Here is a 24,354-nt window from a genome sequence, read left to right as displayed (position 1 = left end):
AAAGTAAAGGGGCTGAATAATTTTGCACGCCCAATTTTTCAGTTTTTTATTTGTTAAAAAAGTTTGAAATATCCAATAAATGTCATTCCACTTCATGATTGTGTCCCACTTGTTGTTGATTCTTCACAAAAAAATACAGTTTTATATCTTTATGTTTGAAGCCTGAAATGTGGCAAAAGGTCGCAAAGTTCAAGGGGGCCGAATACTTTCGCAAGGCACTGTTACTAACCTTTTCCTTGACTCTCTTGTAGAGTGTATGCTGCGCGAAGAACATTCAGAAATCTCTTCCAATACACATTGCCTGTGAGCATCAGAGGTGAACCAGTTGCATACACAGCTTGAGCAAGACATTCATCAGCATTTCTCTGACTACGTTCCTCCATTGAGTCAAAAAAAACCTTCTGATTCCAGGAGGATCATGAGCTGTTGCTATCAATAAGGTGTCTGATTCATCATTTTCACCTCAAATAGAAGTAGAGGGACATTTGTCAGAGGTTGCTTGTTGTTAGCACAGAGGGAACTTTATGCACTTGGCCAGGTGATTTTGCATCTTTGTTTCATTCTTCACAAATTATTTGGCACAGTATTTGAAAGTGAACACAACTTTTCCTTCTACATTAGCTGCAGTGAAATGTCTCCACACATCAGAGTGCCTGTGGCATTTTCCTGTAAAGATTAGATTTTTCTTTTTTATATAAATAAATTGTTTAGCAGTTAGATTAAACAACTCCTTTAAAATATATATATTTTTTAATGAAACATGTATGGAAACAGGTGAATTAACACTCCTCAGTTAGCTTGCCCAAGCTAAAACCCACATATTAGCAAAAACAAACTAGCAAAAACTGTTAACAAGTTAGAAATTATTTAAACACAATTTGCTGTAGGCTACTATTTACTAGTTAACAAAAAATCATGTATGTCATATAAAATATATTCACCCCACCTAGTATTGTAATCAAAACTTACCAGAAATCATGTTGTCCTTGGCTCAGACAGTGTAGTAGTGTGGGCTCAATAGCATCTAATTGGTATGCAAAATCTTGAGAATCAGCTGTACATGTGATGTAAGAATGCACTGCGCATGCAGAGAGTTGCAATTCCGTTGAATTGGGGACAGTTTAACCACAATATGCCACAAGACCTAGAATTGCCTTAAATGTATCCCACAAAAATGGTTCACTGTTTTTGCAAAATTTCCAAAATTCCCAGGCTTAACTTCCCATGGAAAATGTCTGGAAAAAAATCCAAAAATGTACTGGAAAGTTTCTGACACTTTGCAACCCTAGCTGTGCATCAACAGTTTATCTTGCTATGTCAGTCACTGACGGTCACTCAATTAGCCCATGTCAGCTAATATTTTTTAGATTGGTAGGTTAGTCTAGAAGCCAGAGGGTGGAGCAACTGCGGCCCCTCATGATAGCTCAGATTCTTTGTGGCCCCCACCCCATCAAAGTTGCCTGTATACATTACTTGCTGTTAGCCCTCTGGGAAGATAGTTCAAAGTCGACTGGGAACCACTTAATAGCTTGAAGGAAAATAACATTTTTGACATTGACTGGATAGCTCTGAAAATGTATGAGTGGTACAAGCCTTAATCTCAAGCTCTTATATCAGTTGACTACATTTAACATGCTTTGCTATTGTCAGATCTTTATCATAGTAATTGAAGAATGAAATGACATAATGTTGACACTACCAATTCCCATATGTTTGAACAATCCACAGCCACCTTTTCAACTTGTATATTTCATGCATGCCTAAATTGGGTTCTATATTAATAACATGGGATGGAATAGTACATAGTTCCATGGCTGTTCACTTGATACTCCGAATATCAATTATATATTTGGAATGCGCAACCACTCTGGAAGTGGTCCGTAGGGAAACAATGCCATTGTTTGGGAGCAGTGTCCTCAGCCCCCAGGCGGGAAACAAATGTCTGTTTGAAGCCTTTTTCCTTTCTCACTGGATGAATCAGTAATGTATGGGTGCAAGGACGCAGCCCGACAGATGTACCAAGGTTACAGGATGTGTCTTACAAGTCACTTTCAAAGGAACGTTTGAATATTATATTTAACACAGTCATGCTGCCGTGTCCTTGTATCGAAGACCATAAGTCATCTCAAAGTTTTCAAAAAGTCATACTAACTTTTTCTAACTTTTTTCTTTAAACTACAAGCGATAATCTGATAAACAGATCGCTCTTAGGGCTTTGTTTGAACCTAATTTATTTTTCAAAGTAACCAGTCCAAGATTAGATTATGGCGAGCTTCTCCTCCTGACACCCCAACACACACGCACAAACAAACACTTTCACACTCACCACATAAGCTGCTGCTTCTGTCTATTATCTATCTGGTTGCCTAGTCACTTTACCCCTACCAATATGTACATATCTACCTTAATTACCTCGTACCGCTGCACATCGACTCTGTACTCCCTGTATATATGCATGTTATTTTTACTCATTATTGTTATTTGTTATTCACTGTGTATTTAGTCCTTGTGTCACTATTTATGTTTTATTCGTATTTTGTTCGTTTTATCTTTTACTCTGCATTGTTGAAAAAGGGACTGTAAGTAAGCATTTCATTGTTAGTCTACATCTGTTCTTTACGAAGCATGTGACAAACACAATTTTATTTGATTAGAAAAAAGGATAGTAAAAACATGAACAGGTTTATTTATGACAGATGTTGCTGGTAGTATTATGGAAAGAAGCGAGAGCGACTTCCATCTGTGCAGGGTAAGGCTGAGTGTGCAGATGTGTCTGTGTGGGAAATTAAAGACCAGCGACACGTTAGACTAGCAAAGCGCTACTAATACAGATGTAGTATCTTAATTTGATCTTTTGTTGCTGACAATTTTCCAGCACCAGAGGAGCTTCATGATTGTTTCATGATTTACACAAATTCACTGAAAACGCAATGACACACGGTTATATTAACAATATACAACCTTTCATGTGGCCTTATTTTGGCCAGCTTAACCACTGATCAAGCAACATTATGGGCTTTAAATGTTAAAATCCAGTTGCTGCAGGATTATTTTTCTGAGACAGTACTGGTCGAATTAAGATCCTACATCTCTATGCGGCGCTTGATCATGTATTTCATAATCATTAGCACTAGGCCTACTCCTAGTGCTCGCAGGAGAGCAGCAGTTGTTTATGTTCTCCCGCTCCCTTCGACAGCTGAAAGTAAATGAAGAAGAAGTAACTCCCAAAGGGAAGCTGGGGATACTCGTCGGGATTGCTGACTTGTTTCACCCCATTTTTTTTGTCTATATATTTCATTTCACCATTCATCATGTCTGGCCTTTCCTGTTACATTAATTTCCATCACAGTAATAGAGTTTTCCATGATTAATCTTTCACCCATTTCACTATACATCCAGTAACACGGCACCCACTTATTTAATTTGAGGAACGATCTGAAAGTAAAACGCTGGATAATTAATGGGTTTCCCTTTGGAACATGTTGGGTACAGGCGACATTCGTTTTTTGAGCAACCCCTTTGTGCCAAACAAATCTGGTTACACGTTTAGGTGCATACATGTGTATAATAGAGCAGACTGTACTGTATGTCCTCTGTCGAGTGAAATGGAGATAGAACGTAGGTCACACCTATTAAGAAAATAAGAAAAAATGAATGTGCTGGCTTCCTTGCTAAATATGTGTGAAATGCAAGGTTCAAGGTTCAAATCAAGAAAATAGTATGAACAATTCTTCTGGCTCATCTTAATTAATAAACTGTTTATGTAAAACAATGGTTTAAAAATAATAATATGGAACAAATGTGGCGGAGTAAGAACTATTTATATCAAACAGCACGAGTCTTCCCAGTAATATCCATGAGGTGGTTGTGATGAGGATGTTAGTAGTCTAACAGTAGAAATCCAATTACATTTCTGCTGCCAGATTACAGCTAGCATTACATAACCCTAATCCTCATTGACTACAATTAATGAGTTTCTCTCCTGTTGAGAAAAAACATGCAAATTACACTTTGTGGTGTGACTGCAATTACGCCGAACTAAAGCCTTTATAATGTATTATCATTATTAAGATAGCTACTGTTACAGTAAACAGAACAACTGCAGTACAGTAGAGTCACTAGGCCTACAGCAGAGGCATCATGGCACAGTGAACATGCGCCCTCAAACATACATTTTTTAGATGTTAAATGAATTACCAAACTTCATTTTTAAGCCCACGTTTTATCATCATTATTTAGGAAAATATCTGTCAGCGGTATTTTTCTGAGGGGGAACACTAACTGGACCAGGCAAAGAGTACACTCCCCCCCCCCCCCCCCCCCCCCTCCTCCCACCACCCATTCTCCCTAGTATGTGACTCCTTCCAAGGTGCACCACAAAGCAAGGGAGAGAGTGTAGAGTGACACACACGGTGTTTGATTTGATTTTAGCTGCCAGTGATGGATAGGACTCGCAGGAGGTATGTTGGAAATGTATTTGCTCAAGCTATGTAGCCTATTGATTCCTTCTTGATGAATAAATCAAATTAAAATGTTTTTTTTTTGTGTCTGTAATACCAACAACCTAGACATTTCATGAAGTTTGATTTAGCTACCCAGCTAGATAGGTTCCCAATCTCCCAGCCTCACAACAAGCCATTTCAGGCTATCAATCAAGTTAGAGTAGCTTGTCTAAATAACTTAGCATGCGTGCTGGCAAGGTTGCTAGACTTTAGAAAAGCTAGCAATTACTAAATATATTGAATAGGACTCATATTCCATTCAATCTTTTACCCAGATTTCAGCAGAGATGCAGAGAAGCATATTTAGTTTATTTTTCAAAAGATGATCAGGAAGACACAGACAGATCAGGAAGACACAGACAGATCAGGAAGACACAGACAGATCAGGAAGACACAGACAGATCAGGACGACATAGACATATCAGGAAGACACAGACAGATCAGAAAGACAGACAGCTCAAGTAGTATGCGTCGATATGCAGAAAAACACTTGGTTAAAATGTAATATGGCACCTTATGATAATATCATGATATTTGTGTATTAGTTATGATGCCATGATATGTGCCAATGTTGATGATGTGTTGTATGATCCCATGTACTTGTTTTCATTTGGATGTAATATCTTAGGCATGTTAGTGCAGTATATTGAGATGTGTGATTTACAACAGTCAGAATGACACTCTCATTAAAAGGACAATTGAACAGGTGAATAGGTATTCTTAGACAACCTAGCAGACAAAGACATATTTTTTACGTAGATTCAGCAGAAGGATTATGACTTTAGAAAGAGCTGTTATATCTGTTTGAAAAATGCAACGTTTTACAACTTCGGATCACCCCTCCCCCCCGTCCTAACGTACTTTGTGTCCCCTCTAAAATAATGGGTGCATGGCCCTCCTGACCTACAGCATATAGTTTTGTGCAATAAGAACAGTGACTCATTTTTGATATGGTAATACTTTTAATTTATTAAAAGAAAAGGACAGCAGTAACTCAGTGCTCAGACTGTCCACAATTGTCTGAGAGAGGCTGGACATTGGGCTTGTAGGCCTGTTGTAAGGCAGGTCCTCACCAGACATCACCGGCAACAACGTCGCCTATTGAGCACATCTGGGACCTGTTTGATCGGAGGGTGAGGGCTAGGGTCATTCCCCCCAGAAATGTCCAGGAACTTGCAGGTGCCTTGGTGGAAGAGTGGGGTAACATCTCACAGCAAGAACTGGCAAATCTGGTGCAGTCCACGAGGAGGAGATACACTGCAGTACTTAATGCAGCTGGTGGCCACACCAGATACTGACTGTTACTTTTTATTTTGACCCCCCCCCCCAGTGTTCAGGGACACATTATTCCATTTCTGTTAATCAAATGTCTGTGGAACTTGATCAGCTTATGTCTCAGTTGCTGAATCTTGTTATGTTCATACAAATATTTACAGGTTAAGTTTGCTGAAAATAAATGCAGTTGACAGTGAGAGGACTTTTCTTTTTTTGCTGAGTTTGTCAAGCATGTATTCCCTCAACAAAGTATTTATCAGCAAAGTCAGTGTTGGTGGGAAAAGACAAGGGCCTTTTCCTCTTATTTTTTTTTTTTGGGGGGGGGGTGACGGAGGAACCCTGAGAGTAATTTAAGATACTCTTCAAAGGGATAGGGTTTCAGAAGTTTTAAAAGATCCACTCTCCTGACGTTAGGGGGAAGCTTGTTTCACCATTTGTGTGTCAGGACAGAGATCCCGGGATCTTGGGTGGGAGGACTAAGAGATCAGAACTGATTGCTCGATTTGGGATGTAGGGTTTGAGTATAGCCTGAAGGTGGGCAGTTCCCCTTGCTGCTCCATAGGCAAGCACCCGGGGTCTTGAAGATAATGTGAGCTGTGACTGGAAGCCAGTGGAGTGTGCGGAGGAGTGACATTGGAGAACTTAGAAAGGTTCAACACCATGCGGGCTGAGGAATTCTGGATAAGTTTCAGGGGTTTAATGGCACACGTGTGGAGGCCAGCCAACAGAGAGTTGCAGAAGTCTATACAGGAGATGACAAGTGCCTAGATTAGTACCTGCGCCACTTGAGGAAAGGTCGTACTCTACAGATGTTGTAGAGCATGAACCTGCAGGAACAAGTTACTGCTTTGAATTTTGCAGAGAATGACAGGGTGTTGTTCAGGGTCGAGTCAAGGTTCTTTGCACTCTGGGAGAGGGACACCGTGGAATTGTCAACCGTGATGGAGAGGTCATGGAGCGGGCAGGCCTTTCCCCCGGAGGAAGAGCAGCTCCGTTTTGTCGAGTTTCAATTTGAGGTGGTGGGCCGACATCCAGCTGAGATGTTTGCCACGCACTCAGAGATGCATATCGCCACCTGGGCATCAGAAAGGGAGGTAGGATATGAGTAGTCGAGTGTCATCCGCATAGTAATGATAGGAGAGACTTTGTGAGGATATGACAGAGCCGAGTGACTTGGTGTAAAGATGAGTGTGCGTAGAACCTAGTCCTGGGTGACACTAGTAGTGTGAGAGCACGTGGTGCAAACACAGATCCTCTCCACGCCACCTGATAGGTGCAACCTGCCAAGAGGAGGATCTGGTGGTTCATGGTGTTGAAGGCAGCTAATAGATCTAGGAGAATGAGAACAGAGAAGAGAGCGTCAGCTTTGGCAGAGAGGAGAGCTTCTGTGACAAAGTTGAGCAGTCTCAGTTGAGTGAGCCACCTTAGCCTGACTAGTTAGGGTCAAGAAGATTGTTCTGAGAGAGATAATGACATAATTGGTAAGAGACAGCACGCTCAAGTGTTTTGGAAAGACATTTTTAAAAAGGATACTCGTCTGTAGTTTGACGTCAGAGGTGTCGAGTGTTGGTTTCTTGAGGAGGGGAGAGACAGACCATCTGAAAGTCAGAGGGGATGCAGCCAGTTATTAAGGGAAGTGAGGAATGGGAGAAGGTCTCCAGAGATGGTCTGGAAAAGGAGGGAGGGATGGGGTCAAGAGGGCAGGTTGTCAAACGTCCGGACATCACTAATCACAGGTGGAGAAGGGAGAAAGAGGTCAAGGCGTAGAGTGTGAGTGGGACCAGTGGACTCAGTAGGCTGAGTAACCTTTTTTTCCAAGGTGGATGATAAAGTAATCTGCAGAGAGAGGGAGGAAGGGGAAGAGGTGGAGGGTTAAGTAGGAAGGAGAATGTGGAGAAGAGTTTCCCAGGGTTGGAGGAAAAAGCTAGAATTTTAGAGTGATGAAAAGTGGCTTTAGCCACGGATAAAGAGGAATAGAAGATAGAGAGGAGGGAATGGAAGGATGATAGGTCCTCCGGGAGTTTAGTTTTCCTCCATTTCCACTCAGCTGCCTGCAGCCCTGTTCTGTTAGCACGCAGTGAGTCACTCAGCCCCGAAGCAGGAGGGAAAGGTTGGGCCGGCAGGGACAAATGGGGACAGCGAGAGTCAAGGCATGCAGAAAGGGTGAAGAGTAGAATCAAAGAGGCAAATTCAGGAGACATTTAGCAGAAGGAAGAGTGTATAGTACAGAAGCAGAAGAGGGTAGCGGGAGAGAGAGAGACTGCGAAGATTAAGGCGGCGCATAACCATCTGGATAGGAGTGGGTAGGGATTGAGAAGAGATGGAGAGAAAAGGAAAGAAAGTAGTGATCAGAGACATGGATGGGGATTGCAGTGAGATTAGCTGGCGAACAACCTCTAGTGAAGATGAAGTCATGTGTAAAAAACATGGGGGTTACTAGTACTAATTGCCAAGCACTCATTGCTGATTGCCTGGCTGAGGTGAAGAAAACAACCCCTACAAATTAGCAAGACAGTTACACAAATAGGCCTGAAACTAATCTAAACAACGACAGTCCCAAGTACTAACAAATCAGATATTTCAAACAGCAATGATTAAGTAGGCTACTAGATAAAAGACAGCGCTTAAATTAAATTGCCCTAGCAAGACAATACCAACCGCTATGTATATCAATAGATGGTATTCACATTTGTGAGAGCATTCTGGCACAGTTGGCTGCCACTTCTCCTACCGGGAATATTTAAAATGTTTTTCTAATGTTTGTGTGTTGATTTGACCTTGCATTTTATTTTACAAGTTAAATACACAGTGTTTTACAAAGTATCCGCATTAGCCTAATGCTTTTGTTACAACCACAGCCTTTTATATGGATCAATAAACATCCGTTTTGGCCGTCTGCTACCTGCCTGCTACTTGCTTCTACCTGTCTTCTACCTACATTCTACATGTCTATTCCCTGCCTGCTACCTGTCTCTTACATGTCTGCCATCTGTCTTCTACCTGCTGACTTTCTCCTGGATTTACTTTCTGTTTTCACCTGGATTAAACTGTGTGCTTAGCTATCTGTTGTCTCCGAAAATAGACTGTTTTTCCATTCCTCTTTGATTTACGATCACCTGGATTTACCTGACTGTCTGTGATCTGTCTCGGAAAGGTGGCTATTTTCACCATTCTATTTCTTCCTGAATCAACCGATCGACCCTGGTCTTCATCCTACACGGCCTGGTGCTGGGGAACGACTCGATGCTGCTGTTCATGTCTGCTGAGGTGTTCTTTCCCTGGAGGGTTTGCTTACTGCTGGCTCAACTGTAAGACGGACTCCCACACACCGTGCGGCCTGCTGGTGCGCCTACCTCACTGCCTGCAGTGATGCATGGATACACAGACTTGTCGTGACGTTATTTATATTATCAATTAGCTATGTTTAATTGTTACTTTATTAAATTAATCAGGTAACAATTAATTAACTCATTAGGAATTTGGGGCACCATGGGAAAATTGTTAAACGAGTTACTATCTCCCGACTTAAACTCTAAAGATATATAGATATCTCTTACATCAATAACAGTCAATTATTAATTATTATTACCTCATACAAGTCTCATTTTGAACGTCGCATACACCTTGATATCTACAAGAACCCTAAACTCATTGATTAATCAACAATACACATATTGTCTTAATTATTGGTTTGCTAACTAAAAAATAACAGAATACACATACACACTTACAGCACATGAGATAAAAGTCCCTAGTGGACTGACACGATATGACGGCTTGTTACACAATGGAAAAGGGGTGGGGAAAGATAAAGAGAGACAAACAAAGTCAACTTATGGTACATATATTTGGAAGCTACGCTCACAGAAATACGAATCCTTAGCACCCTAACCACTGTTCATTCGGATTGGAAATGCAATATATATTTACGAGTGGATGTGTTTCTCTCTTGTATCTCTGTTGAAACCAAACCAAACAATCCGTTTATAGGTAGTAGTTCGATGTAAGGCTCTGGTTGTCCACCAGAGGTCATAATGTCCTTCTTAGTTGTAGAGCTTCTCTGGTCTTGGAGTGTTCGTTAGATAGATACTTCAGACGTACCAGTGATAGTCTGAGATGGGGTTTCTTCCTTCCAACTTCGTGTCTTTAGTCAAAGTTCTAGGACCACTTTTACATGCACAGCTGCAGACTGTAAACGTTTCTGGTCTCCTAGGTGATCGTCTTCTTTAGAGATTGAGAATTTCAGGGATTCTAACCATTCCGTAACGTTCAGATCACACTGTCTGTCATGCTGGTCTGTATGTTAATTCTTACAGAGTCCTTTTAAGCACTCTGGCCATAGGGGGCGTTCTGTCATCCTGGCATGAACTCTGAGCTCACTGGGGCGTGGCTACTGACTGGGCACAAGTTTAGATGAAAAACTATTGTCATTTAGAAGGCATTTAGAAGGCTAAAATCAGATTGCTATTTTCACAAATGTAGTCTCATATTTATTCATATAATTTTTTTAACATTTAGATTTAAAACCTGATACATAGGACGCATACACTTCCAGCATTACCATTACCTTGATATACCATCCTCAATGACATCACAATATAAATAAACAATGTGACAGGATTATTCTTTAAGTCCCAACCGACCATTTCCCATTTGAACGTCAGAAATTAATGTTCCAATGTCCCTTCATTTGACATTAGAGTTTCTAGGCTGGCCACACTCTCTCTAGACAAAGCGGCAGGTAGCCTAGTGGTTAGAGCGTTGGACTAATAACCGAAATGTTGAGCTGACAAGGTGAAAATCTGTCATTCTGCCCCTGAACAAGGCAGTTAACCCACTGTTCCTAGGCCATCATTGAAATTAAGAATTTGTTCTTAACTGACTTGCCTAGTTAAATTAAAGTTAAAACATTTATAAAAATTCCTTTGGTGCATACTGAAAGGCCGAGAGGGAAAGTTCCCTCCTGCTTAAATGTACGAACCAGTGTTAAGGTGTCAAGACCAGCACTGCCCCCCTTCCCCACTTCTTTGGGAGAGAGGAGGTCTGACTATCTTCAGACATTTACCTAGCTGATGGGTCCTTTGATCAACTGTCAGGAGAGTCATGACAGACTGCCTCACAGCTACCTTCTCAATCTCAAACTCCAGATTTCTGTCTGCCTGGTTGTTCTCTACATCGCCGCTATCTGGATTAATAAGCTTCTCTGGGTGATTATCCTCTGCACCGCCATCAGTCCTAGCTCTGCACTTAAATATTCAGTAGCGGAGCTACTACGTCTTCACTGCATCAGCTATAGGGCTCCCCCAGCTCTGTTTACTCACAGTGACATCCTCCGCCGACCAAGATATATTCACTGTGGGTCTCGTTGCAACTTTACACACAGTAAGACTCTCACCGTGGTTCTGACCACAGCTTTGCCCGGTTACCAAGGCAACGATGTATGCAGGCCCGAGTGACTGTTTTAAACTTGCGTTGTTTAATTAAGAAATAAGGCACAAGGGTTTGTGGTATATGGCTAATATACCACGGCTAAGAGCTGTTTTTAGGCATGACGCATCACGGAGTGCCCGGACACAGTCCTTAGCCATGGTATATTGGCCGTATACCACAAACACTTGAGGTGCCTTATCGCTATTATAAACTGGTTATCAACGTAATTAGAGCAGTAAAAATAATTGTTTTGTCATACCTGTGCTATACGGTCTGACATACTACAGCTGTCAGTCCATCAGCATTCAGGGCTCTAACCACCCAGTTTATAATATTTGATCTATCACTAACAAAGCCCTACTAGTGAATGAGTTTTACACGGACAGAAAGCTGCACATCATGTGCCTTACCGAGAGCTGGCAACAGCCAAATGACTTATCAACTTAATCAGGCGGTCCCACCCGATTACTTGTACATCAGTCAACCTCGCTTTGCGGGGGCTAGGGTGTGGTGTTGCTCTACTTTCCGGCTACCCGGATAAAGCACTAAATAAACTTCAGTTAGTGCTAAATACGGCTGCTAGAATCCTGACTAGAACCAAAAAATTAGATCATATTACTCCAGTGCTAGCCTCCCTACACTGGCTTCCTGTCAAGGCAAGGGCTGATTTCAAGGTTTTACTGCTAACCTACAAAGCATTACATGGGCTTGCTCCTACCTATCTCTCTGATTTGGTCCTGCCGTACATACCTACACGTACGCTACGGTCGCAAGACGCAGGCCTCCTAATTGTCCCTAGAATTTCTAAGCAAACAGCTGTAGGCAGGGCTTTCTCCTATAGAGCTCCATTTTTACAGAACGGTCTGCCTACCCATGTAAGAGACGCAAACTCGGTCTCAACCTTTAAGTCTTTACTGAAGACTCATCTCTTCAGTGGGTCATATGAGTGAGTGTAGTCTGGCCCAGGAGTGGGAAGGTGAACGGAAAGGCTCTGGAGCAACGAACCGAACCGCCCTTGCTGTCTCTGCCTGGCCGGTTCCCCTCTTCCACTGGGATTCTCTGCCTCTAACCCTATTACAGGGGCTGAGTAACTGGATTACTAAGGCTCTTTCACACCGTCCCTGGGAGGGGTGCGTCACCTGAGTGGGTTGAGTCACTGATGTGATCTTCCTGTCTGGGTTGGCGCCCCCCCCCCCCCTTGGGTTGTGCCATGGCGGAGGTCTTTGTGGGCTATACTCGGCCTTGTCTCAGGATGGTAAGTTGGTGGTTGAAGATATCCCTCTAGTGGTGTGGGGGCTGTGCTTTGGCAAAGTGGGTGGGGTTATATCCTTCCTGTTTGGCCCTGTCCGGGGGTGTCCTCGGATGGGGGCACAGTGTCTCCTGACCCCTCCTGTCTCAGCCTCCAGTATTTATGCTGCAGTAGTTTATGTGTCGGGGGGCTAGGGTCAGTTTGTTATATCTGGAGTACTTCTCCTGTCCTATTCGGTGTCCTGTGTGAATTTAAGTGTGCTCTCTCTAATTCTCTCTTTCTCTCTTTCTTTCTCTCTCTCGGAGGACCTGAGCCCTAGGACCATGTCTCATGACTACCTGACATGATGACTCCTTGCTGTCCCCAGTCCACCTGGCCGTGCTGCTGCTCCAGTTTCAACTGTTCTGCCTTATTATTATTGGACCATGCTGGTCATTTATGAACATTTGAACATCTTGGCCATGTTCTGTTATAATCTCCACCCGGCACAGCCAGAAGAGGACTGGCCACCCCACATAGCCTGGTGCCTCTCTAGGTTTCTTCCTAGGTTTTGGCCTTTCTAGGGAGTTTTTCCTAGCCACCGTGCTTCTACACCTGCATTGCTTGCTGTTTGGGGTTTTAGGCTGGGTTTCTGTACAGCACTTTGAGATATCAGCCGGTGTACGAAGGGCTATATAAATACATTTGATTTGATTTTGATGTTGCTGTACCGTACTGTGAAAATCTTAAAGTCAAACCTGTTAGTGTATCCCAGCACTCTTCCTTTGAATGTCTGGCTGTTAAATTCCCTGGCTCTCAACCACTGATCAACCATTTATAGACCTCCTAAGCCATCTGGTGATCTGTTTTTATCCGAACTGTCCTCATTAATTCATCCTGTCTGCGCAATGTCTCCCAATGTACTGCTTGGAGGTAATGTTAATGTCCACTTTGATGCTACTGCAAGCTGTGCTTTTGCTGCTGAATTCTATACCATGACTCCATAGTAGCCTAGCGGTTAGAGTGTTGGGCCAGCAACTGAAAGGGACGCTGGTTACAATACACGAGCCCACAAGGTGAAAAATCCCTAGTACTGACCTCAGCCTGATTAATTCATACCCCAGTCCTGACCTCAGCCTGATTAATACAAACCCCAGTCCTGACCTCAGCCTGATTATTACATACCCCATTCCTGACCTCAGCCTGATTAATGCATACCCCAGTCCTGAACTCAGCCTGATTAATACATACCCCAGTCCTGACCTCAGCCGTATTAATAGATACCCCAGTCCTGACCTCAGCCGTATTAATAGATACCCCAGTCCTGACCTCAGCCTGATTATTACACACCCCAGTCATGACCTCAGCCGTAATAATAGATACCCCAGTCCTGACCTCAGCCTGATTATTACATACCCCAGTCCTGACCTCAGCCTGATTAAGGCATACCCCAGTCCTGACTCGCAGTCCCCTCCTGACCTATTCACTGACTACAATGACTGCCTTTCCCTCTCCCTGGATACCCTCGCTCCCTCAACCCGCCCAGTCTCCTTTACTCACACTGCTCCCTGGTACACCCCTCAAGCGTTTGTACAAGAGAACTGGTCTAGTAGTTCATTTTCAAGCATACACAGATCACCTGTGAAAATCCTGCATGCTTTCCATCTCTCCCATCCTCACTGGCATAATCAACTCCTCCTTCACCACTGGCATCGTACCCTCCACTCTCAAGATTGCTGCTATTTTCCCCATCCTCAAAGAGCGGAATGCTGACCCCGATGACCTGAACAACTTCCGTCAAATCTCAAACCTTCCCAACATACTGGAGCGGGTTGTGGCCACTCAACTACAACACCATCTCAACTCCAATAACATTCACAAACCAATCCAGTCTCCACTCCAAACACAGAACTGAAACTAACGACAAACTTCATGCAGCTGACTCAGGGTTGCTATCCATCCTCATCCTCTTCGACCTGAGTGCAGCCTTCGATACCATCTCCCATCCACTCCTCATGGAACGTCTGGCTGGTGATGGTGTCACAGATGTTTTCTCCTGGATTTCCTCAGTGACCGCCAACAGTTTGTGCAACTGAAAAATCCCAGATCAAGGTGTGCAACTGTCTCAAAGGGTGTCCCCCAGGGGTCAATGTTGAGTCCATTCCTCTTCATTATATACCTCTTACCCCTGGGAAAGCTCATGTGACATCACAAAGTTCACTTCCGCTGCTATGCAGACGACACAAAGATCTACCTCTTCACCAAACCCACCACTCCCCTCCCACCTCCCTCATCAGCTGACCTCAAGACATCTGGAGCTGGATGAACAGGAACTGTTGCGGTGATCATTGAGTCACGGTAATCTCCTCTTATGCACTCTGGATATACGTTGGTAGTACCCAACTCACTAACGATCATCAGGTACTCAGGTCCTAATGGTCTGGTACTCAGGGCTCTATTGTCCCTCCATCAGGTTCTAATGGTCTGGTACTCAGGGCTCTTATTGCCCCTCCATCAGGTCACTAATGGTCTGGAACCGAGGGCTCTATTGTCTCTCCATCAGGTCGCCAATGGCCTGGTACTCAGGGCTCTATTGTTCCTCCATCAGGTCCTAATGGTCTGGTACTCAGGGCTTTATTGTCCCTCCATCAGGTCGCTAATGGCCTGGTACTCGGGGCTCTATTGTCCCTTTAACGACAATGACATCAATGCAAATGCAATCGAAAATCACATCAAACACTTATCATCAAAACATTATGTGCTTTTAAACCCACCTCACGTTGATTGATCAATTTGAAGAAAGATATTCAACAACAGGTTCAAACTGAGTGGAAAACATAGTTGTTGTGGATGTTGTTTCAAAGCCTAACACAATGAAATGGATGGCGCTTTCGCAGGTGATGATTAATTCAAAACACTTATAGGCATATTAGAGCTTATGCATAAGCATAGGCCTATATACAGTGCATTTGGAAAGTATTCAGACCCCTTGACTTTTTCCACATTTTGTTACGTTACAGCCTTTTTGTCAAATGGATTCAATTGTTTTTTTCCCCTCATTAATCTACACACAATACCCCATAATGATGAAGAAAAATATGTTTTTTAGAAATGTTAGCAAATGTATAAAATGTAAAAAAAGGGAACTCTCACAATTATTCAGACCCTTTACTCAGTACTTTGTGGAAGCACCTTTGGCAGCAGTTACAGCCTCGAGTCTTCTTGGGTACGATGCTGCAAGCTTGGCACATTTGTATTTGGGGAGTTTCAACAATTCTTCTATACAGATCCTCTCAAGTTCTGTCAGGTTGGATGGGGAGCATCGCTGCACAGCTATTTTCAGGTCTCTCCAGAGATGTTCGCTTAGGGTTATTGTCCTGTTGGAAGGTGAACCTTTGCCCCAGTCTAAGGTCCTGAGTGCTCTGGAGCATCTTTCCTTCCTGACTAGTCTCCCAGTCCCTGCAGCTGAAAAACATCCTCAACGCATGATGCTGCCTCCACCATGCTTCACCGTATGGATGGTGACAGGTTTCATCAAGACGTGACGCTTGGCATTCAGACCAAGGAGTTCAATTTTGGTTTCATCAGACCAGAGAATCTTCTTTCTCATGGTCTGAGAGTCCTTTAGGTGCCTTTTGGCAAACTCCAAGTGGGCTGTTATGTGCCTTTTACTGAGGAGTGGCTTCCATCTGGCCACTAGCATAAAGGCCTGATTGGTGGAGAGCTGTAGAGATGGTTGTCCTTCTGGAAGGTTCTCCCGTCTCCACAGAGGAATTATGGAGCTCTTACAGAGTGACCATCGGGTTCTTGGTCACCTCCCTGACCAATGCCCTTCTCCCCCGATTACTCAATTTGGTGAGGCGGCCAGCTCTAGGAAGAGTCTTGGTGTTTCCAAACTTCTTCCATTTAAGAATGATGGAGGTCACTGTCTTCTTGGGGACCTTCAATGCTGCAGATGTTTTTGGTACCCTTCCCCAGATCTATGCCTCGACACAATCCTTTCTCTGAGCTCTACGGACAATTCCTTCGGTATCATGGCTTGGTTTTTACTCTGACATGCAATGTCAACTGTGGGACCTTATATAGACAGGTGTGTGCCATTCCAAATCATATCCAATCAATTGAATGTACCCAAGGTGGACTCCAATCAAGTTGTAAAACCTTCTGAAGGGTGATCAATGGAAACAAGATGCACCTGAGCTCAATTTCGAGTCTCATAGCAATGGGTCTGAATACTTTTGTAAATAAGGTATTTCTGTTCTTAATTTTGAATAAATTTTAATGTAGTAATTTTGGGACAATGTGTGTAGATTGATGAGGGGAAAAAAATATTTTAGAATAAGGCTGTAACGTAACAAAATGTGTAAAAGGTCAAGGGGTCTGAATACTTTTCGAATGCACTGTATATAGTGAATTCTAGTGTTTTATTTTTTATATATACATTTTTTTTTTACAAATGATAGAATGCACTATATGGGGACAAGTCCGAAAATAAAACCTGAATGAAAATAATGATTGTGCCGTTATACAATACATAGCCTACTGGATATTACACATGGCAGATTTTTTTTTTTTTTAAATACTGATTTAAGATATCTTTGGAACATAAATGGTCTAGTCTATATGAAACAAATTCAGATTTTGCCTAATCTTATAATACATTTATGTTTTGACTAGGCTAGTTATAGGGCATTTTTCATATTTTCATAATTAATAGGCTGACACATTACCTTCAGCTACAGAATATCTGACACATTACCTTCATCTACAGAATATCTCTGACACATTACCTTTAGCTACAGAATATCTCTGACACATTACATTTAGCTACAGAATATCTCTGACACATTACATTTAGCTACAGAATATCTCTGACACATTACCTTTAGCTACATAATATCTCTGACACATTACCTTCAGCTACAGAATATCTCTGACACATTACCTTCATCTACAGAATATCTCTGACACATTACCTTCATCTACAGAATATCTCTGACACATTACCTTCATCTACAGAATATCTCTGACACATTACCTTTAGCTACAGAATATCTCTGACACATTACCTTTAGCTACAGAATATCTCTGACAAATTACCTTCATCTACAGGATATCTGACACATTACCTTCATCTACAGAATATCTCTGACACATTACCTTTAGCTACAGAATATCTCTGACACATTACATTTAGCTACAGAATATCTCTGACACATTACCTTTAGCTACAGAATATCTCTGACACATTACCTTTAGCTACAGAATATCTCTGACACATTACCTTCATCTACAGAATATCTCTGACACATTACCTTTAGCTACAGAATATCCCTGACACATTACCTTCATCTACAGAATATCTCTGACACATTACCTTTAGCTACAGAATATCTGACACATTACATTTAGCTACAGAATATCTCTGACACATTACCTTTAGCTACAGAATATCTCTGACACATTACCTTCATCTACAGAATATCTCTGACACATTACCTTCATCTACAGAATATCTCTGACACATTACCTTCATCTACAGAATATCTCTGACACATTACCTTCATCTACAGAATATCTCACCACCACGAGTTTACATCTCCTCCCCTTTCTCCTTAATTTCTTTCTCCAATGTGCAGAATGACGGGCTGTCAACAGTTTAATTAAATATGTTTTGTTTTGAAAACAGGTTACTATCGATGTTACAGAACAGATTTCACTTGATTTCCCAAATTAAGCACTGGGCAGCTGCAGGAACAGGGTTGGAGAGCCTATAGCATACAGAGTTTGTGCAGAATATCAACTGTCGCTCAACGAAATTACTGAAGTAACCTAACTGACATGAGTGAAAAATGTACTGATGGAAAGTGGTCTCCATTCCCTATCCCAGTGCAGATTACATGCATTTTCCCTGTTCCTGCCCATTTCATAATGGTTCATTCTAAATCGAAACAAATTTGACATATTAGTATAGACAAGATTCAATTGAGAATAGTGGATGGGTTAAAATATGATCACTTGATGAGAGAACAGTGTGTGCAGCCTGAGGCAAGGAACAGAGCGCAGTCTTTTTTTTGCCACCTTCTCAAATCATCAATAGCCTGTAGTCGCATCATGCAGCCCATATATCTTTTGTTTTCTAAGGCATTCTAAGGTTTGTATCATACAAAACTAACATTGACAAATAACTCTAAATTTGGCATATGGGACCTGCTTCAATTGATCACTTTTATGCTCAACATAGCCACTTCATATGCGCTCACTCTCGCTCCTGAATGTGAAGAATATCCTTTATAGATTTTATTAAGCTAAGTTCAATTACATTCTCGTTACTATAAAATCATACAATATAAAATAATGGCATGGGACTTATCTTGTCTGCTAAATGAACAAGCCTACAGCCTATGGCATGGAGCCTAGCCAGATAACATACAGTAGGCCAACTCATATTCTGTTTTTGTAAAGGGTGCTTAACTGGTGGCAGGGAAGTCAGATGCAGGAGAGCAGAACTAGGTAATAGCCGGAGCAGTTTAATACCAAAACCAACTACATCAAGAAAACTATACAACATGGGTACAAAACCCGACGTGTACCAGTCTACATGTGCTGTCACGGTTGTTATGATAGACGGACCAAGGCGCTGCGTGATTCGAGTTCCACATCTTTTTTAGTGAAATTTAAACAAAACAATAAACAAACAACGACCGTGAAGTAAGAGAGCGCACATCAGCAATCAACAAAACAATAAACAAGCAACGACTTACGTGGTGCAACAAACACAAACAATATCCCACAAAGCAGGTGGGAGAAAGGGCTTCCTAAATATGATCCCCAATTAGAGGCAACGATTACCAGCTTTCTCTAATTGGGAACCATACAAACCAGCAACATAGAAAATAAATGACTAGAACTCCCCCCTAGTCACGCTCTGACCTAAACACCATAGAGAACCGAGGGCTCTCTATGGTCAGGGCGTGACAGTACCCCACCCCCCACCCCCCCCCAAAGGTGTGAACTCCAGTCGCAAAACCTGAAACCAAATGGGAAGGGTAGGGGGGGTGACTAGTGTCGGTGTCGGCTCCGGTACAGGTTGTAGACCCCGCCCTGAACACGTATCTGGCCATGGAGCTGAGTTGGACGCCGCGCCCGGACTGGGCACCGGTGCCGAGGAAGACTCCGGCCATGGAGCTGGGTTGGATACCGCGCCCGGACTGAGCACCGGCACACAGGAGAGCTCCGGCCATAGAGCTGGGTTGGACGCCGTGCCTGGACTGGGCACCGGCGCAGATGAAGGCTCCGGCCATGGAGCTGGTTTGGCTGCTGTGCCTGGACTGGGCACCGGCGCAGAGGAAGGCTCCGGCCATAGAGCTGGGTTGGATGCCGTGCCCGTACTGGGCACCGGCGACGAGGAAGGCTCCGGCCTTGGAGCTGGACTGGGCACCGGTGCAGAGGAAGGCTCCTGCCCTGGAGCGGGACTGAACACTGTGCCTGGACTGGCACTGGCATAAAGGAAGGCTCCTGCCATGAAGCTGGACTGGACACCGTGCCTGGACTAGGCATCGGTGCAGAGGGAGGTTCCTGCCATGGAGAGGGACTGGACACCGTGCCTGGACTAGGCATCGGTGCAGAGGAAGGTTCCTGCCATGGAGAGGGACTGGACACCGTGCCTGGACTAGGCATCGGTGCAGAGGAAGGTTCCTGCCATGGAGAGGGACTGGACACCGTGCCTGGACTTGGCATCGGTGCAGAGGAAGGCTCCTGCCATGGAGCGAGACTGGACACCGTGCCTGGACTTGGCATCGGCGGAGGTTGCACCGGACTGATGACACCCACTTCAGGGCGGGTGCGGGGAGCCGGCAAAGGACGTACCGGACTGGGAGGCGCACTGGAGGCCTGGTGCGTGGAGCCGGCACAGGTGGCACCGGACTGGTGACACGCACTTCAGGGCTAATGTGGTGCAGAACACACCTGACCAGCATCTCTCTCCTCTCTCCCTCCCCCAACTTCTCCATCGCCTCCCTGACAGTCTCTGCCTCTTCCCTCTGCTCAGCCGCCAGCTCCATGTGCCCTCCCCAAAATAATCTTGGGGTTTCTGTGGCAGTGGACTGAAGACACGCTCTTCACGGCGAGTGCGAGGAACCGGCACAGGACATACCGGGCTGGGGAGACGCACTGGTGGCCTGGTGCGTGGAGCCGGCACAAATGGCACCGGACTGATGACAAGCTCCTCAGCACACCTGCGCTGCAGCCTACTGCTCACCTCCACCTCTCTCCGGTATCCCTCATTGAATTCCTCCACCATCTGCCATTCGGGCTCTTGCACTCTCCGCTGCTCCGCCGACCAGCCCTTGTGCCACCCCCCCAAAAAAATGTTGGGGTTTCTGTGGCCGCGGTCCCCGGCATCATCACTGTCCTTCCACCTTCCTTGATGTCTCCTTCCAAGGAAGGGTCTCACATCCTCCCATGATTTCCTCCCATGTCCAAAACTCCTTAACCTCCATAAACATGCTGCTTTGTCCTGCGTTGGTGGCATATTCTGTCACGGTTGTTATGATAGACGTACCAAGGCGCAGCGTGATTCGAGTTCCACATCTTTTATTAGTGAAATTTAAACAAAACAATAAACAAACAATGACCGTGAAGTAAGAGAGTGCACATCAGCAATCAACAAAACAATAAACAAGCAACGACTTACGTGGTGCAACAAACACAAACAATATCCCACAAAGCAGGTGGGAGAAAGGTCTTCCTAAATATGATCCCTAATTAGAGGCAACGACTACAGCTGCCTCTAATTGGGAACCATACAAACCAGCAATATAGAAAATAAGCTCTGAGCTTCCTCGAGAAGAAGGCACAGGGGCAGAGCTTCGGTGGCGTACCCGAGCACTGAGAGAGCACAGCTCCTATCCCAGCCTCGGATGCGTCCACCTCCACTATGAACGCCAAAGAGGGATCCGGATGAGCCAGCATGGGAGCCGAGGTAAACAGAGCCCTCAGGTGACCAAATACCCTGCCCGCCTCAGCTGACCACTGCAAACGTACCTGTCCCCCCTTCAGCAGTGAGGTAATGGGAGCCGCTACCTGACCAATACCCTGGATAAACCTCCGGTAGTAATTGGTAAACAATAGAAACCCCTGCACCTCCTTTACCGTGGTGGGAGTTGTCCAATTAGGCATGGCTGAGATGCGGTCACTCTCCATCTCCACCCTTGAGGTGGAAATACTGTACCCTAGGAAGGAGACGGACTGTTGGAAGAACAGGCATTTCTCAGCCTTGGCATACAGGTCATGCTCCAACAGTTGACCAAGCACCTTGCACACCAGGGACACATGCTCGGCGCATGTAGCGGAGTATATCAGAATGTCGTCAATATACACCACTACACCAGGTCCCTGAAAATCTCATCTACAAAGGCTTGGAAGACTGGTGGAGCATTCATCAACCTGTACAGCATGATGAGGTGCTAATAATGCCCTGAGGTCGTACTGAATGCCGTCTTCCACTCGTCTCCCTCCCGGATACGCACCAGGTCGTAAGCACTCCTGAGATCAAGTTTGGTGAAGAAGCACACCCCGTGCATTGACTCAATCGCCATGGCGATAAGAGGTAGCGGGTAACTGTACCTCACAATTATCTGATTAAGGCGTCGATAGTCAATACACGGGTGCAGACCTCCCTTCTTAAAAAAAAAAGAAACGAGGAGGCGGGTGAAGTGGAGGACCGAATGTACCCCTGATGCAGGGATTCAGAGACATATGTTTCCATAGCCACCATCTCCGCCTGTGACAGAGGATACACGTGACTCCTGGGAGTACAACGTCTACCAGGAGATTTATCGCACAATCCCCCCGTCGATGGGGTGGTAATTGAGTCGCCTTCTTTTTTGAGAAGGCGAGAGCCAAATCGGCATATTCGGGGGGAATGCGCACGGTGGAGACCTGGTCTGGACTTTCCACCGTAGTAGCACCTATGGAAACCCCTAAACACCTCTCCGAGCACTCTCGCGACCACCCTGTGAGAGCCCTCTGTTGCCATGAAACAGTGGAAACGCAGGAGAGTCAATGAGTCAATGAGAAAGAGACTGATTCTCTCCGTGTGACCCCCCTGCGTCACCATGCCCAGAGGAACGGTGGCCTCCCCCTAATCAACCCTGACGCTAATGGTCGACTATCTAGGGCGTGAACTGGGAAAGGCATAGCCACAGGAACGATGGGGGTCCCTAAACTATGGGCAAATGATGTGTCAATAAAGTTCCCAGACACGCCTGAATCGAAGAGTCCTTATGCTGGGAATGAGAGGGAAAATTCAGGAAATGTAACGAACAAAAACATATGTGCAACAAAGGGATCTGGGTGAGAATGGTGTCTTCTCACCTGGGGTGACGCCAGAGTGCCCTGCCTGCTGCCTCGACCCCCAGAGGAACCAACCCGGCACCGACCGGCAGTGTGACCTCTGCGGCCACAGATGGTGCACGAGACAGAACCTCCTCCGTTCTCCCTAAGCGCAGCACCTCCCAGCTCCATGGGCATCGGAGCGGTGGTGCTGGGGATGGAACCAACAGAACCCGATCTGGATGTCCGCGGGTAGCCAGCAGGTTATCCAGCTGAATGAACAGGTCCACCAGCTGGTCGAAAGTGAGGGTGGTGTCCCTGCAGGCCAACTCTCGACGGACGTCCTTGTGCAAACTGCAGTGATAGTGGTCGATCAAGGCCCTGTTGTTCCATCCCGCTCCGGGAACTCCTGTGCGCTCCTCATCCCGTCCTGCCGCAGGTGGAAAAGACGTTCACCCGTCGCTCTGCCCTCGGGCGGGTGGTCGAAGAATGCCCAGAAACGAAGGGTGAACTCCTCAAAGTGGTCCAGCACCGCATCTCCTTCCACCCATACGGCGTTGGCCCACTCCAGGGCTTTCCCCCGAAAGGCATGAGATGAGGGCGGACACCCTTTCACGGCCCGAAGGAGCCGGGTGGATGGTTTCCAGGTATAACTCCAACTGCAGCAGGAAACCCTGGCAGTGGGCAGCCGTCCCATCATACTCCCTGGGGAGGGCGAGGCGAATCCCACTGGAACCGGGTGCAGGGGGAGCGAGTAGTGGAGACCCCTGTTGTGCTGGAGGAACTCTCCGTCTCTCGCAGCGGTCCATAGCTTGGACGACTCGGTCCATGGCGGCGCCGAGATGGTGGAGCATCATTGTGTGTTCCTGGACGCACTCCTTGATCTCCATACCAGGGGCAATTGCTCCTGCTGACTCCATATTCGGTGCGGTATTCTGTAAGGGGTGCATAACTGGTGGCAGGGAAGTCAGACACAGGAGAGCAGAACTAGGTAATAGCAGGAGCTGTTTAATACCAAAACCAACGTCATCAAGAAAACTATGCAACATGGGTACAAAACCCAACGCGCACCAGTCTTCATGCGCACAAGCACTTACAAACAAACAATACCGCACAAAGACATGGGGGGAACAGAGGGTAAATACACAACAAACAAACCAAGACAAAACAAATGGAAATGAAAAAGGTATCGGCTATGGCTAGAAGACCGGTGACATCGACCGCCGAACACCGCCCGAACAAGGAGAGGAACCGATCTCGTTAGAAGTCGTGACAGTTTTTCTGAAATACAGTTTCTTCATATCATAATGTTTATTTAGACTTGACTAAAATAAATAATGGATTTATTGTGATGGTGTATATTACATTGATTTATTATACTTTTTTATATGTAGATGTTCCAAAGGTGCTCATCAGCGACTTTTATGCAGCTTGTATGCCTGCAGGCCTGGAGATGCTGAACATGTTTATGTTATTTCATGGTCAATTACCGTGAGACCAGCAGCCTTTTGCATGACAATAAACGGCTGACAAAATGCAATAAAGCCAAAGCCTTCCATGAACCTCCTAAAGCTTAACAGCAAC

At 44.8% G+C, this 24,354-nt stretch overlaps 1 protein-coding gene across 1 annotated transcript; it reads left to right on the top strand.

Moving 5' to 3' along the window:
* The first annotated feature begins 19,475 nt into the window (after positions 1-19,475).
* On the top strand, positions 19,476-19,943 carry LOC139412683 (putative per-hexamer repeat protein 5). The gene has a single exon (XM_071159343.1). The coding sequence runs from the start codon at positions 19,476-19,478 to the stop codon at positions 19,941-19,943; it is 468 nt and encodes a 155-aa protein (XP_071015444.1).
* Positions 19,944-24,354: the final 4,411 nt, after the last annotated feature.

Source organism: Oncorhynchus clarkii, chromosome 7 (genome assembly GCF_045791955.1).
Source record: "Oncorhynchus clarkii lewisi isolate Uvic-CL-2024 chromosome 7, UVic_Ocla_1.0, whole genome shotgun sequence".
NCBI lineage: Eukaryota > Metazoa > Chordata > Actinopteri > Salmoniformes > Salmonidae > Oncorhynchus > Oncorhynchus clarkii.
The sequence above is the reverse complement of the archived record's forward strand: the minus strand, read 5'-3'. Positions and strand labels throughout refer to the sequence as shown.

Bases quoted from the DNA above. Each gene is read 5' to 3' on its own strand.
- LOC139412683 (XM_071159343.1), top strand. From the start codon at position 19,476: ATGGGAAGGGTAGGGGGGGTGACTAGTGTCGGTGTCGGCTCCGGTACA.